The sequence below is a fragment of the Narcine bancroftii genome, chromosome 5 (assembly GCF_036971445.1).
Source record: "Narcine bancroftii isolate sNarBan1 chromosome 5, sNarBan1.hap1, whole genome shotgun sequence".
NCBI classification, from domain to species: domain Eukaryota; kingdom Metazoa; phylum Chordata; class Chondrichthyes; order Torpediniformes; family Narcinidae; genus Narcine; species Narcine bancroftii.
The window spans coordinates 186,908,278-186,925,076 of record NC_091473.1 but is presented as its reverse complement, the minus strand read 5'-3'; the positions used below and the strand labels follow the sequence as shown (position 1 = coordinate 186,925,076).

The 16,799-nt window shown below is 46.6% G+C and overlaps 2 protein-coding genes and 1 long non-coding RNA gene across 6 annotated transcripts in view; 1 reads left to right on the top strand and 2 right to left on the bottom strand.

Moving 5' to 3' along the window:
* Positions 1-591, bottom strand: part of pi4kb (phosphatidylinositol 4-kinase, catalytic, beta) — a 130,799-nt gene extending 130,208 nt beyond the window's left edge. For 2 of the 3 annotated variants that reach the window (XM_069940196.1, XM_069940197.1), the window contains exon 1: positions 459-540. The gene's annotated coding sequence lies outside the window, so the exon portion shown is untranslated. Of the gene's footprint in view, positions 1-458 lie in introns of all 3 variants that reach the window. The other variant, XM_069940199.1, reaches the window with a different exon arrangement.
* LOC138764365 (uncharacterized) lies at positions 322-16,125 on the top strand. Its single transcript, XR_011358129.1, has 3 exons — positions 322-560; positions 8,428-8,553; positions 14,666-16,125. It is a non-coding gene; the product is annotated as an uncharacterized lncRNA (long non-coding RNA).
* rfx5 (regulatory factor X, 5) overlaps positions 8,446-16,799 on the bottom strand; it is a 33,412-nt gene continuing 25,058 nt past the window's right edge. For both annotated transcript variants that reach the window (XM_069940200.1, XM_069940201.1), the window contains exons 9-10: positions 14,426-14,505; positions 8,446-12,640 (exon numbers count right to left, since the gene is read on the bottom strand). In XM_069940200.1, coding sequence (XP_069796301.1) covers positions 11,738-12,640; positions 14,426-14,505 — 983 coding nt within the window. In that variant the 3' untranslated portion in view covers positions 8,446-11,737. The remainder of the gene's footprint in view (positions 12,641-14,425; positions 14,506-16,799) is intronic.

Here is a 16,799-nt window from a genome sequence, read left to right as displayed (position 1 = left end):
ACAAGGCTGTGACCATTCAAACCCTCGGCTCCCCTTGAAAATAAGACCATATTTCACAAGCGACGCTTATTTTGTGGTGCCCACCTTGACTGGGGGTGGTGGGGTGAAGCACCTGAACTGATCCTATTTCTCCCTCCCCTTGAAAGCAAAAGCGGTGCAGAGCAACTTCAGGAACTCCCCGCTCCGCACACTAACTTGTACCGCTCCTCGTCTATCAACGTTCCAGGCAGCACGCCGGCCCAATCGGCGGCGCCGGCCCTGACGTCAGTGGGGAGCCCCAGCCAATCGCCGCGAGGCGAAGGCGAGGCTTCCGCCCGACTCTCAGGTTTGGTTGCGCCCTTCCCTCACACATACACACTCAGGGGGGTTGTTTATTCTCGGCGTTACTTCGAAGAGAAAATTACCGACACCGCCATTGCCGACGCCGAGGAGAAAGCGGTTAAAAGGGTTCCACCAACCTTCGAGCAGGTCCGGAGGAGGAGGAAGGGGGGTGGGGGAGGAAAGACTGGTCCCACCACCCTCAGCTCGCCATCGTCTCTGCCGCTCGCAGCCGACTCCAGGTACGACGGCCGCCACCGCGCATGTGCCCGCAAGTGGCCCGATGCGCAGGTCTAAAGGGGCAGCTGTGTGCGCGTGCGCCCTTCCCCACTGCCTGAAGTTCCTTCTCCCATTTCTGGTCTCTCTCTCTCCCCCCCCCCCCTTTCTCCATCTGGTCTCACTATTCCCTTTCCCCTCCTCCAGGACCCTCTCTGATGCTTTTATTTTAAGAAAGTTGAGGGAATCACTAATCCTCCCTGTTCAAAGTTCAGATTTTATTGTCAGGGTACACCCGACATCACATACAACCCTTATGGCAATCGAAAGGCAATTTCGTGTAATATGAAATATTATCTGATCTGATGAAATGGAAAACTGGCAGAAAATCGAGAAGTGCGCCCTCGAGTAGCTGGATGGGGATCTGCAAATGAATGCAGATAACTGGATAACCAAGGGACCGATTGAAAGGGGACGATGGCCTGATAAAGAAGGAGAACATTCCAAACAAAAATTGGGCTGCTTGCCAATGCCCGAAGGAGCGCATTCGATGACTTCACAAACATCCCGGTCGAGGAGATAGTGAACAAGATGCCACAACTTCAGGACTGGCGTCCACTTGGAAAGGAGACGCCCAGGAATTTCTTCAGCCACAGGGATGGTGAATTTGTTGCCGCTGGCGGTGGTGGAAGCCGGGTCATTGGGTGTATTTAAGGCACAGACAGATTGATAGGTTTTTGATTAGCCAGGTCGTCAGAGGTCGAGGAGTGGGGCTGAGTGGGAAAATGGATCAGTTCATGGGGCAGATTTGATGGGCTGAATGGCCTACTTCTGCTCCTATGCCAGTGGTTTTCAAACTTTCTCTTTCCACTCACATACCACCTTAATCCCTATGCCATAGCTGCTCTGTGATTAGTAAGGTGGTATGTGAGTAGGAAGGGAAGGTTGAGAACCACTGGACTGAAATATTTTACTTGAGAAAAATTGCCATTGGCCCATTTCCTTTGGAGCTCTCAAATAAGGAGTCAATTAAGGATGATTAAAACGGTGGTTTCCAAACTTTTTCTTTCCACTCACTTACCACCTTAAGTAATCCCTTACTAATCAGAGCACCTATGGCATAGGGCTTACTTCAGGTGAGGGTTCAGAGAAGATGTTACTGGGAGAGGAGGGCTTGAGTTGTAAGAAGAGGCTGGATAGGCTGGTTGATTTTTGGAGTGCAGGAGGCTGTGGGGTCACCTTAAAGCAGGGGTGTCAAACTCAAATTCACGGAGGGCCAAAATTAAAAACTTGGACTAAGTCGAGGGTCGAACTAAATATTTATTGAAAATTTTCAACAACATCTGCATGTTTTCTCTTCTTTCAAAATATGTAATGTTAAACTTTTTCTTATTAAAATAAATGTTTAATAATAGTTTTGGATAAACTCTTTCATTGTCATTGTTATTGGCCCATTTCCTTTAGCGTTCTGAAACCGTGCACATGACGAGTCAATGAGGGATGATTAAAGCAGTGGTCTTCAAACTTTTTCTTTCCACCCACTGACCACCTTAAGCAATCCCTTACTAATCAGAGCACCAATGGCACAGGGACGTGAGTGGAAAGAAAAAGGTTGAGAACTGTTGTATTGTGGTAACTCCACATCTGATTAGGTTAATTGTTAGGCAAGTGGTCAGAGAAGGACCCACCCCCCACCCCAAGAAAGGCTTAAATCACAGGAACAAATAAGCTTCCGTCTCACTGCTCCCAATCTTACACACAGTCCTGATGTGGAATGTGGGGTCGCAGCTCCACGTTCACCCAAGTTCAGGTGCTGTCTGTGTGGAGTTTGTACGCTCTCCCCTTGTCTTGGACCAACAGGTCGGTCGCCTGACGAAGGCACCCGAACCCCCCGTTGAAATGCCGGTGTCCAGGGCGGTGGAGGAATTGGCTGAGAAGAGCGCGTTGCTCCCACCCCCCCCCCCACCTCCCATGGTTGGAGAGGGATTAAACTGCGATCTCACGGCGCCAGGCTCGTCTCCAACAAAAGGAGAGGGAAACAGGGTCCGCCGTGCACGGAGCGAGGGGGAAGGCATCGCCAACGAGACGTTCGGTCCGGCATCGCCGCTGAAGCGCAGACCCAGCGAGGATGGTCCCCAACTCCAGCTGCGTCTGTGTGTCCGGGAGCCGGGCGAGCTGAGTGCGGCGCTCCGATCCCCGGAATTCGGGACTCTGAGATCCCTCCACACCTCCAGCGTCTTCATTTTCACCTTCAGTGTGCATGCGCTATACTGGCGCGGCGGCCTGCGGGCCAACTCTAATATATATTTAATATGATCTTGCGGGCCAAATATAATTATATCGCGGGCCAAAGTTTGACATGTGTGCCTTAAAGAGAAGGAAAAAAAGTTTGAAAACCACTGTCCTATGCCTTACGGTCTAAAAAAGTGATGAGGCCTGAAATGAACTCAGCATTCAACTTGGGCGCTGAAGGCTTCCTGATCATGTCAAGAGTTTTGGATCTGGAGCTCGGGTTGCCGATGGATCGAACAGGAGTCCGTTCGGCTGCGGGATTGCTGGAAGTGAATCCATGGATACTCGGTGACCCTGAAAGATCTTCCTTTTGCTTCTCTTGTTATTGGGAGTTACAGGTAATGCTCATGGCAACTTTTTTGTTTGCCTTTACTGCAGGCAAAAGTTGAAGTAGATCATGTGCAGTAAAATATAAGAACATCGGAAATAGGAGCAGAAGTCCATCCAGCCCATCAAGCCTGCTCCACCATTCAATGGGATCATGGATGATCTGATAATAGGCTCACCCCCCTCCTACCTGACAATTTCCTACCATGTAAAAATCGATCCAACCTTGTCTTAAATATATTTACTGAGGTCACCTCCACTGCTTCAATGGGCAGTGAATTCCACAGATTCACCACCCTCTGGGGAAAGCGATTCCTTCTCATCTCCATCTTAACTCTACTGCCATAAATCTTGAATCTATGTCTCCTAGTTCTGGTCTCCCTCACCAATGGGAACAACTTACCAACCTTGATCTTATCTTTGCCTTTCATAATTTTATACATTTCTATAACATCCCTCCTCATTCTTCTAAATTCCAGCGAGTACAGCCACAGAAAATTTATTCTCTCCTCACAGGTAACCCCATCATCTTTGGAATCAACCTGATTAACCACCTCTAAAGCAAGTACATCATTCCTTAAGTGAGGAGACCAGAACTGGTGTCCGGCACCACTAAGGGGGATTGGTAGATGCCGGATAAGTGAATTTTCCAGTTGCCTAAGATTGCATATTGTGTGGATTGGCGACCTAACTGTGAGGGGCACCAATTTTAAACTTTTATGTTTTTTTAAACCTATTTAAGTCCGCAAATTTTTGCCAGTTGCTTAAATTCTGGATAACAGGGATTTTACTGGTATATTACATTTTGATAAACAATGACAATAAAAGGAATCTTTCAACCATTGAAGTGTGATTCTCCTTGCAGTTTAATGAAGTGCTGGCAATCGGTCATTGCTCCCACAAGAACAATCTTTGTTTAATTAAAGTCCCAAGGGTATTTGGCAGAAATGTTATGAGAGACTGATCTGGAAATTGAACTGGCAAGGGTTCAGAGAAGATTCACAAAGGTTGTTACTAGGAGAGGAGGGCTTGAGTTATAAGAGGTGGGTGGATTGGCTGGGTTATTTTTGGAGTGCAGGAGGCTGTGGGGTCACCTTAAAGAGTACATTAAAATCATTCACGACTATTTTATTGTCATGTAATAAAACAGAAAATGTGACAATACATTCAATTGCCTTTAGCTTGCCTTAAGGCAGACAAAGATTTGCCATCAACAGAAATTGCCCAGTGCCCCTTAGTCAGAGGAGAACCAAAAGAGAATCTTCAACCCCCGTGTCCATGGATTCGTCTCCAGCGTTCCCACAGCTACAAAGACCCCAGTCTGAACCATCGGCAACCCGAGGTCCAGATGCACACCTCTGACATGATCAGAAAACCTCCAACGCCCTCTCACATCTCCATGCCGTTACCTGGTACACCTTCAGCCAGTCTCAAGCTGGTCTCCTGCAGCCTGCAGCCTATGTGGGTTCCTCACTTCGAGTCACCAACAGACCATCTCCTCTGTGTTCTTCAGATGCAGAACCCTTCACTGGTCTGCTGACATGGTTACCCTCCAGAAGGGTCGTAACTTCTGCTTCTCCTTCTCCTTCTCAAACCAGAGGGGGTGGTCTCCACATTTTCTGGTGCCTTGCACCAGGCCTCTACTTTGCTAGAGTCTGCAATTCTTCTTGGCCACTGCCGATCATAGGCACTGCCATAGAATGCTACAGTACAGAAAACAGGCCATTCGGCCCTTCTAGGCCATTTTGGACCTAGGTTTTAAAATAAACCATCAGTTCCTTTAGCAGGCCGTTTAAAGCCCGTCCAGAGCAGATGGCAGTCGGGCTGAGTAGTTGGACCCCACTGGGGAGTGCTGTGACTCTGTGCCATTTTCCATCGGTCCATACCAGTGGCAGCGCTGTCACAACAGCAGCTCTACATTGCTGTCAATCAAGAGAGGCGTAGATAAGATAAATAGACTTTAAAGCACAATACCATTATTCCCTCAGTGCTGGTCAACAAGCTCCAAATCCTGGACCTCTGCAACTAGATCCTTGACTTTCTTATTGGAAGACCACAATCAGTACAAATCAGAAACATCGCCTCCTCATTGACGATCAACTCAGGTGGACCTCAAGGATATGTGTTTGCCTGCTGCTCTACTGTGGCTAGGAACAGTTCCAAAGCTATCTACAATTCTGCCAATGACACCACAATGGTCAGCAGACTAACAAACGGCAATGATGACACGTACAGGAGGGAGATAGATCAGCTCGTTGAGTGGTGTCACACCAACAATCTTGTACTCAATGTTCGCAAAATCAAGATGATTGTGGACTTCAGGAGGAAGTCACAAGAACAGAACTCGTCCTCATTTAGGGTCAGCAGTGGAAAGAGTCAAGAATTCCTGGATGTTTACATCTCAAAGGGTCTATTCTGGAGCCTCCCATGTTGATGCAATCATGAAGAAGGCTCCAGTTATACTTTGGTTGGGAGTTTGAGAAGATTTGGTACGTCATCAGACTCTTGCACATTTCTACACGTGTACCAAGGAGAGCCTTCTGACTGGTTGCATCACTGTCTGGTATGGAGATACCAATGCACAGAACAGAAAAATGCTACAGTAGGTTATAAACTCAGCCAGTCGCATCATGGGCATCAGTCTTCCCTCCATTAATGACACCTTTGAGAAAGTGTCTCAAGAAAGTCGCCTCTATCATCAAGGACCCCCACCACCCAGGCCATGCCCTCTTCTCATTGCTACCATCAGGAAGCAGGTACAGGACCCTGAAGACAACACCCAATGTTTAAAAAACAGCTTCTTCCCCCACTTCTCCCTGTCAGATTTCAGAATGGACAATGAACCACAGACATTACATCAGTTTTTTCTCTTCTGTAACTCTCTGACAGCAGCTTTCCCCATAAATGTTCTCGACGTTAGGAAAGGGTTTGCCTGTGATGTACTGGGCTGTATCCACTACCTTTTGCGGGGCTTTTCGCTCGGGGTATTGGGGTTTCCATACCAGGCCATGATGCAGGTGGTCAGCACACTTTCCACCACACTTCTATATAAATTTGCCAAGGTTTCTGATGTCATATCAAACTTTTACAAACTCCTGAGAAAGTAGAGGCACTGACATACTTTCTTCACAAAACCCCGGTATCTGGCACCTCTGGGGATTGGTAGATGTGGATAAGTGTATTTTCCGGTTGCTTGTGACTTGCTCGTACAATGTTTATCTAATATATCTGTGTGAAAAAGACAAAATACTATACTGTACTTACACTGAACAGACTTCATTTTCATGAATATATAAACCTTAAAGCATTTTACTTTATTTTCAGTCACATTCTTTGAAATCACTTAAACTGTTGCTGCATCTGCAGGTTCCTCCCCTCCCGAAAGTCGAACGATAACATTATAGATTATTTACCCCCACCCAAGTTTACAGATAAACTTCTGACTTACTTCGCAGAGATAAATTTAAATTTTAAATTTAGAAATACAGCACGGTAACAGGCCCTTTCGACTCCACGAGCCCATGCTGCCCAATTACATCTAATTGACCTACAACCCCCAGTACATTTTGAAGAGTAGGAGAAAACTGGGAGTGCCTGGGGAAAACCCATGCAAAAATGGGGAGAGAACATACAAGCTCCTTACAGACAGCTCAGGATTCAAACCCCTGTCCTGATCGCTGGCGCTGTAACAGCATTGCACTAAACGCTAACCATGCCACCCAGGAAAAGGAAACACAAGACAGTGACCCCAACGGTGAGCAGCATCAACCAGCTCTTCATTCTGGGCATTGCTGTTTCACACAACTTTATTCAAACAGCTGCTGTAAGCAAAGCACAACCAAGGCACCCCACTGGCTGTATATTTGCTCCAATCTTCACCAAAAATGTATGTTACTTCTGAGCATCTTTACTTTTACAATTTTAAATGTCCATATTTTTCACCTCATTTTTTTGCCGTTATTTGAATTTTGGATACATGGGGTTTTACTGTATGACTGACTTGTCAGTCCTGAGCCCTTCTTCAAAGTAACCTACTCCAACTTCACCATAACATCCCAATTCCTATCCTATGAAGGCCATGTGCCAAAACCTCTCTTTATGACCCTATCTACCTGTGTTACCACTTTCAGGGAAATGTATCTGTATTCCCAGAATCCTCTGTCCTACTTTGGTTTATCCTTCCAAATTGCAAAAAGATTTGGAGCTTGTTGACCAGCACTGAGGGAATAATGGTATTGTGGTTTAAAGTCTATCTGCCATTTTTCCAACTAGTCCAGATCCCTCTGCAAATTTTGAAAGCTTTCTTCGCTGACCACTGCATCTCCAATCTTTATGTCATCTGCAAACTTGAAGATCCAATTTATCACATTGTCCTCCAGATCATTGATAAAGATGACAAACAACAATAATCCCTTTACACTCAGATTATTGATATAGATGACAGAACAACAATGGACCCAACCCCACACCACTGGTCACAGACCTCTAGTCTGAGGCAATCATCCACTACTACTCTCTGGCTTCTCCTGTAAAGCCAAGTCTAATCTAATTTTACTACTTCAAGTATAGCCAGTGAACTTTCCTGACTAATCTCCTACGTGGAACCTTGTCAAAGGCCTTACTAAGGTCCATGTAGACAACATCCACAACCTTTGCTTCAACAACTTTCCTGGTAACCTCCCTAAACAACTCTAAAAGATTAGTTAAACATGACCTACCATTCACAAAGCCACATTGACTATCCCCAATTCGCCCGTCTATCCAAACACTTGTATATGCGATATTGTCCAAATAAACTTAAGCCAGCTAAGTTTTTTTTGTGTCCAAACTATCCATTTCTGCCTATAATCATTTTGGATCAGTTTTATTTTTAGATAGTCTGGATTGCTTAGGTTATTGCTGAAGGGTGGCAGGGTTGGTGTAGAGGTTAGCATAACACTGTTACGGAGCCAGTGATCAGGTCTGGGGTTTGAATCCCATGCTGTCTGTACGGAGTCTGTGTGGGTTTCCCTGGGAGCTCAGGCTTTCTCCCACCATTTGAAAGGTTACCGGGGGTATAGGTTAATTAGGTGTAGATTGGGCCGAAATGGCTTGATACGGTGCCGAAGATCTAAATTTGAAAAATCCTACAGCCTTGCCACATTTAGTCATTTGGTCTCACCCCACCAGAGATGTTCCCTTTGTTCAACCCACAACCTGCCCAAATCCTTTGCCAAATATCCTCTCTTGCCCAGCTGTAAACAGTACTGAATCGGAAATGTTCTTTCTCCACAGACGCTGCCTCACCTGCTGAGTATTTCCAGCATCTTTCAGTTTTTGCAACCAGTTCCACAAAGTTCTGAGGAGAAACTTTTGGTTGCCAGGCAATTTCAAAGGGCTAAAGGCACACAAAAATACACGGTACATGTCATTAATTTGTTTATTTATATTTTTAACACATATTATAATTTATATACTTTTGCTTAAAAAAAACTCTCAGTAGATAGACAAATCAATTAAGAGACCAGATGTGTTGTCTCTCTGGAGCAAGTATTTGGTTATGCTAAAGAAAGATTCCTGGAGGGAATAAGGATCCATGGGCCAAGGGAAGACCCCTTCCCCCAGAGTTTGCCAAATTGCTTGCAGCCATGGAAGAATTTCCCAGCATTGTTAATTCTCACCTCCCTGCTTCACTTTATTCTGATCACTCAACCCCAACTCTCCAAGGGGATCAGTGTGAACATGTCGTCCAGGCAATGGCCCAAAGGCTTTGTGTCTTCTCCGGTGTAATCTTAACATGGCTCTCATTGGCCACGTGAAGTAATGCCTCTGTGCTCATGAACACATGCTCCTTGTCCGACGGTGCCAGTGTAGCGTCGCTCCCCACCATCTCCCAATCCTTTCAGGCCTCCTCCCACACTCAAAGCCTCTGTTGGTGGCTGTGCCAGAGTCCCAATTCTGGAATTCCTTCCCTAAAACTCCCTCTCCTTCAAGAAGCTCACTGAGAGTAGCCTCTTTGAATACCAGAATATGACCCAGGTCAAGCCTTTCCTGCAAACAACCTCTGAGCAGCATCTTTTGGAAGTTCCACTAAATTGCAACGGTGCTACATTAATGCAACAACCTGATGCCAAGTTTTACAAAATCCCTTTGCAATCCAAAACCGTTTTTGCAATCCAAAAGGTTTGGTATTTCCATAACATCTTCCACTGTTAAGGTTGACAGACAAGCACAGTGATCCTTTGGAATGGGCAGTAATTTGTCAGGTTAAACCCAATTCAATGAGGAAAGTCCACAATTTTCCTCTTTCCAGAGTGTTACGAGGGGATGCCAGCTTGCAGGGAATCCCCTCTGCTTTTCAAGAATCACAATTCAGTCTTGTGTGAGATAGAGGAAGAAAGAAGAGGGAGGAAGGAAGGAGGGGGAAACAAGGGGGGATGGGTGGGGATGGGGAAGGAGAGAAGTTGGGAGGAAAGGAGGCAAGGAAGGGAGGAGAGGGTAAAGGAGGCAAGGAAGGAGGGGCCAAAGAGGGGGGAAAGGAGGGAGGAAAAGGAGAAGAGGGGGAAGGAGGGAGGGAATGAAAGGGGGAATGCAGGCGGAGAACGGAGAAGGGGAAAGATGACATTTAATTTCAGTGCCTTGCAGGTGAATCTTCCTGAATTTGGCAATATGCCTCCAATTTGCTTTATTTCTCAAGGCCCTTGCAATAATTCACAAAATAATTCCATTTCCACCATTCATTTCACCGCTGCACCTGATGGAAAACTTCAGACATCCAGTCACTGTCTTGCCAGCAAATTTATACATAGCAAGCCCCCCCCCCCAACCCTGAGTACAATGAGGTACCTTAGATGGGTACTTCTACTGGAAGAATTCGAAATGGCAAATTTTAAAAGGGCAAGATGGGGGGGCTTTGTTTAAGATAGAATTGGATCTCTGAAGAGGTGATAAAATTAATTTCCATTCAGTGATCCTTAGATGTCAAAACGACAATGGTAGGGCGGTGGATGTAGTCGACAGGATGTTGGTGGGGGTGGGGAGAACAAGGGCAGTGTACATAGTTGACACAAGGTGTGGGAGGGGAAGTTTAAACACATGGCTGCTGCCAGGGCAGAGTGGAGCAGGGGAAGCAGATAGGATAGCAAAGTATTTGGACAAGTGCATGAGCAGGCAGGGAATGGAGGGAGATGAGTCACGTGCAGGCAGATAGGATTTGTTTAATTTAGTGTTGAGGTCAGCACAGACATGGTGAGTCGAAGGGCCTGTTTCAGTGGGATTTTGTTCTGTGCTATTAAGACAGGGCTGCGGGGAGGTAAAGGCCGGGTGGAGAGCAGGAATGTGCAGAACCGTTGAAGAGAAATCACAGGCATATTCAGGTCTGTACTTCCATCAATAGAGACTCCTGTGCGACTCCTCGCGTTCACCGAAATCTGCAGGGAAACAGACCGTTTTTGCCTCTACTCCCTCAGTGAACAGAGGGAGGCCCAGTTCCTGCTCTTAATGCCCCAACTGTGGGGCAGGACAGGGTGACATGAGGAGGAAAAAGGAGCCAAAAGTTGCCGGGCAGGCCAAGGAGTGTGCAGGGATAAGGACCTTTCCTAGCACAAGCCTAGTGAACAGGGGAGAAGACAGCAGCTTGAGCAGATGAAGGGGGAGGAGGTCTTAGCCAACCTTGTGAACAATAGCACAAGTAGGGACGGGACTGGCTGCAATAGAAGTAAAACACAAAACACCATGGTTGAGGTAAAAACACAATGCTGGAGAAACTCAGCAGGTCAAACAGTGTGCATTTTATAACAAAGTTAAAGATACATAACCAACATTTCAGGCTTGAGCCCTTCATCAAGATAGATACCTTAATGAAAGGCTCAAGCCTGAAATGTTGGTTATGTATCCTTAACTTTGCTATATAAAGTATGCTGCTTGTCCTGTGTTGTTTCACTGGTCGCAAAAGATAACGGCATGTAACTGAGCTATGAAGTTAAGTTGATCTCCCCTGTAACCAGATCTCACTTCTTCACTCACTGCAGGTTGCCGGCACAATTAGTCGGCTTCAATCCACGGAAAATGCTGCAGCTTCGAGCGGTTTTTTTTTGCCGCAGCTCGTCTTTTTAATTAGGTGGTGTGAATTGATACAAATGCTGCCTAGTGACCTCTTCAGTTCGCCGAAACACCTGGGAATGTTTCTTCATCACTGCCTCTCTTCCCAGACCAAAACAGTGGGCAAAACAAAAAGCCACAGGAAAAATACTTTAAACTCAAATTTTGTCTTTGTGGGGAATAAGATCTTTGGGACGACCAAGACACCCAACTATCTTAAAAAGTCAACTTTAAAAGATCAACTAGTTGTTCAGATTTTAAACAGAATGGAATTTAGAAAGTTGAGACTGTAAACCATCAGGTCTCTTTAAGATAGGGTGTGGGGATTGAAATTTTAGCTGGGTTGGAAGGTGTAATGGTGGTTTGTATCTGCTGCTTAGAATTCAGTGCTGCAGAGAGGGTGTGGAATTAAATGCAGTAACTGGCAGATCTAAGCTCACCGACACTGGGCGAGCAGCTTTCACCATCTCTCATCCTCCCTCATGCTCCAATCCTGAGCCAAGCCTCAGGGGAGTCCCAGTGAAGGGGAGCCAGCGACCATCGTCCGTGGGGTCTGGACATCCTGTGAGTCATTGCGTCTGCTTTGGCCCGCTACGCTGGCCAACCTGATTACCGAGGTCTTGCGCGCCATCCCACTGTTAGTCCTGGGTTGGCCAAGGGCCGGGGGAGGGGGAAAGATGTCTCCTTGCGACTTCACCTCACCGTGCACAGGGAGAGAGGAGGCAGCTGTGTCTGCTGGCTGTACGGGCACTGCAAGCAGGGAAGGTGCCGTGGCCTGACCGGGATCTGGAGGCATCCGGGTCGCTGGGGTTTCTTCAGTTGGGCTGCCAGGATCCCCATGTCCATCTGAAGCCTTCCGTGGGCGCCCGCGCCTCTTCTTGGACAGCTGGCCCCTGGAGGAGGGCGGCGAGATGGTGGGGCGCTTGCGTGGCGAGACGGCGGGGCTCTTGATGCGGCGCTTCCCGTCTTTGAGCTTGCTGGCCCTGGGGCTGCTAGCTGTGCCATCGGGAGGGTGAAGGGGACTGGTGGAGGGGGCTGCCTCGGTCACTGGGAGCCTGAAGGGACCTGGGGACTGCCCTGGGAGGAGGATGGGGACGTTCTTCATCAGCGGCACGTTGGTGGCGGCAATGAGCCCGGCGCTGTTGGCACCTGAGGTGGGCAGAGCCAGGGACACGGCAGGTGCGATGGGGCCCACCCTGACTGGCACTCTGGAGGAGACAAGGCAGGGACTCATGCCAGCAGCTGGGATGGTGACCAGATTCTTGGCCTGTGCCTTGGGTCGAATGGGGGCGAAGCGATTGATCACGCTGTCAATGTCAGCCGCGCTAGTCTGCTTCCTCCGACCAGCTCCTGACCCATCTTCTTTTCCGCTCTGCGCACATGGCAACGTCCCTTTGGATGCTTCCGTCTGGCCAGTTGAAAGAAAGAAATCATTCAATTCCTTCAGCCTACTATGCTATACTAACACAATGCTACTCCTGAACTGGGTCTCGACAGTGCCAAGGTCTAGCTTGACAAGGGGATCAACTGATACTAGGAGTCATTCCAATACCCCAGCCCTTGACCACTATCCATCAATTCTTGCTTGAGAAATGGATCAAGTTTCAGTTAGTGCAGCACTGGTGACTGGGGTTCAAATCCGGCTCTGCCTGTAAGGAGTTTGTTCGTTCTCCATGTCTGCGTGGGTTTCCTCCAAGTGCTCCGGTTTCCTTCCACCCTTCAAATATGTACCGAGGTTGTAGGTTAATTGGGTGAAATTGGATGGCACTGGTGAAAGGGTCTGTTACCATGCTGTATGTCTACATTTTAAAATTTAATTTAAAAATTGCTGCCATCCTTTTGGCATTTTATTTTGATGATACAGCATGGTAGGCCTTTCTTGCCCATGAAGCCTGTGCTGCCAAATTTACTTATGTTTTGACACTTCAAGAGAAGGCGGTTGAGGGATTAACACTGGGCCCAGGCACCACCATATCTTTTGCAAAGCACATTCCTCATGCATCCCGAGGACAGACGGTGCCTTGTGCTATATTCCACCTGAAGCAGGATACCTCTGATGGAGCAGCACTATGTCACCAAGTGTTGGCCTGGGGCTTCAAGCTTGTAGTTGTATGGACTTTTAATCTGTTACTCTAACACACCAGAGATTCATACAAGGCCAAACTGGTTCAATGACATGCAAACAATGAATTGCTGGAGGAGTGGGGCAACTAGCATCCGTGGGCAGGGAATGGTGGGGTCAATGTTTCAGGTCAGAATCCCTCCTTAACGCCAAAGTAGGAGAAGATGCCATTCAGTATGTCAAAGGAGAGTGAAGGCAAGGAGGGTCTAATCGGTGATAGGGTATTGGACAGACTGTGGGAGAGGTAGGTAGAGGGAGCAACCACAGAGAAAGAGAAAGAAATGAGAGAAAAATAAGAACAAAAATGTACCAGGTTTTAAGTCAATTGGGTGGCACAGGCTTGTGGGCCAAAAGGGCTATATTTCTAAATTTAAAAATATTTGTAAAAAATTAACAGTAAAGATTTTTTTTTAATGGAAACAGTACAACCAGATAGAGATGGTGGGGGAGGGGGGGAAATTACCTAACATTAAATTTAGAGATACAGTATGGTAACAGGTCCTTCCAGACCACGTTGTCCAAAAACACTAACAAACCAACCCTGTATGTTTTTAGAGGGTGGGAAAAGACTGGAGCACCAGGAGGAAACCAACGCGGTCCTGTGGATCCAGCGCTGGATTTGAACCAAGGTCGCTGACGCTGCAACCACTACGCTAAATGAGAAAAAATAACGTTCATGCTGTTGAGTTTAAGGCTGCCCAGGATACATTGTTCTTCAGGTCCGCTCAAGGCCTCACCCTGCCAGTGCACGACAGGGAGTGGGAAAGGTGAAGGGGAAATCAAAAGTAGATGGCAACTGGGAGTTCAAGCTGACACTCACAAGCAGAGCAAGTGTTCAGCGAAGTAATTTGCAGGATTACAGCATCCGTAGTTTTTGTGTTCCGCCATAGTTCAAAATGTTCTCTGAGGACTTTCTTTACAATAGGCCTTGTTTAAGCACAACTCCAACCATCTCCGGAAGAGAAACACGGCTGATTTTTAATGAGCCAGTGAGGTGTCTGGTTCCATCAAAACGGTGGGCAACCAGGAGCAGCAGGTAATGGTCAGCAATGAGCAACATTTAGTACTTACCTGCAACTCTTGCATTCTCTCCTCAGCATTCTTGGGCTGCTGTCGATGCTTTGAGTCTTTATGGGTTTTCAACATGTTTTCTACAGGTGAAGCACAAGAGGAAATGAACAGGGGAGAAGTGAGAATGAAAAAACTTTTAACATTGAAGGGGAGGGCAGCTAAAATATTTTCCATGTTAACATAACTTTCCATTAAGTTCATGCTCTGATCCCCTTTTCTCATCAACTTTCAACTATACAGCAGCTCCTATTCTGGAAAGGCCAAAGGATCGCGAGAACACTGGAGACAAGCCTCATCTTGCAGTGACCAGGCCACAGCAACTATTCTCAGATACTCAGAATATCTTCAGTAATTTGGAGCTGATAATGTGAACCTGAAGGGAAACCATAAGGCATAGGAGCAGAAATAGGCCATTCAGCCCATAAAATCTGCCCTGCCATTTATTCACAAGCTGATCCATTTTCCCACTTCCCGGCCTTCTCTCCATAACCTTTGATGCCCTGGCTAATCAAGAACCTGTCAAACTCTGCTTTAAATACACCCAATGACCCAACCTCCACAACCACCTGCGGCAACGTTCCAAAGATTTACCATCTTCTGTCTGAAGAAATTCCTCCACAACCCTGAAGTTGTGCCCTCTTGTCCTAGACTCTCCCACCATGGGAAACATCCTTTATACATCTACTCTGTCTATGGCTTTCAACATTTTAAATATTTCAATGAGATTCCCCCTCATTCTCCTAAATTCCAACGAGTGCAGGCCTAGAGCTGTGAAATGCTTATCGTATGATAATCCTTTCATTCCTGGAATCATCCCAATGAACCTCCTTTGAACCCTCTCCAAAGTCAGCATATCTTTTCTGAGGAGCCCAAAACTGCTCACTGGTGCCTTATAAAGCCTCAACATCATATTCCTACTCTTGTATTCTATTCCTTTCGAAATGAATGCCAGCATTACATTTGCCTTCTTCGCCACCTTCCCACCATTGCAATGCAAAAACAGTGGTAAACACAAACCCAGTGAACTCTCTCAGAGAGTGGGGAGCAGTCACAGCACTCCTCCTCAGAGTCCTATCGCCCAGTCCAACTTACGGTGGCTCCTCACAGGCTTTAAACAGCGTTTATTTTAAAATCCTGTCACCGGAGGGTCTGTGCTCAAAATGGTTCAGCAGCAGCTTCAAGGTGTTGCAGACTCCAGGGAACCAGAGGATTTGCACGGGGCACCAGAAAATGGAGAGACCAAACGCCATTTGAGAAGGAGAAAAAAAAGGAGTTCTGCGGCTGAAGGACACACATGCTGTGGGTTGTTGATGACTCAAAGCAAGGAACTCATTGAGGCTGCAGGCGACTGTGGTCCAAGGACTCACATCAGACTACGGACTGGTCCAAAACTGGCTGAAAAGTTACTAGGTGTTGGAAATGTGAGATGAGAGAGAGCCAACGGCACTGAAGGCTTCCTGATCATGTTGGGGGTTCGGATCTGGAGCTTGGGTTGCCAATGGCTGCAGAGGCTGGAGGTGAATCCACGGACATTCAGTGACTCTGAAGGGACTTTCTTTTGCTTCTCTTTCTCTGACTCTGGGCAATTTCTGCTGATGGTAAATCTGTATTCTTTCTGGCAGACTAAAGGCAATTTTGTGTAATATTACACCTGTTTTATTACATGAGAATAAAATCACCAGTTACTGTTTTCTTAGATACTTAATGAAGAACAAGTATTGGATCATTCCCTTGGTCTCCTCCATGAGATCTCTGACAGCAACCCTGAGAGGAAGACATGTCCTCACATCACGTGAAATATGTTTGAGAAGAAATAAGAACATAGGAAGTAGGAATAGGAGTAGGCCAAAAATGGCCCATCGAGCCTGCTCCGCCATTCAATACGATCATGGCTGATCTAATTTATGACCTAACTCCACCTACCTGCCTTCTCCCCATATCCCCTAATTCCTCTATCATATAAAAATTTATCTAACCGAATTTTAAATATGTTTAATGAGGCAGCCTCAACCACTTCCCTGGTTAGAGAATTCCAAACATTCACTACTCTCTGGGAAAAACTATTTTTCCTCATCTCTGTCCTAAGTCTACTCCCCCGAATCTTGAGACTGTGTCCTCTCGTTTTAGTAACTTGCATATCCAAGAAGAAATAGCTCTCCGATAGAACCAATAGAACTGAATGGCCCTTGAATGTGCTGTGAAGTTCTATGGTTTGAGAGGAAATCCAGAAGATTATGGAGGAGATTCTGGGGCCTGCTTAAAGGACACTCAGAGTGAAACACGAATGTCTGCAGATGTGATTTTAGTAAAAATACACAGAAATGCTGGAGGGACTCAGTAGGTCTTGCAGCATTCACAGGAGGTAAAGATCTAC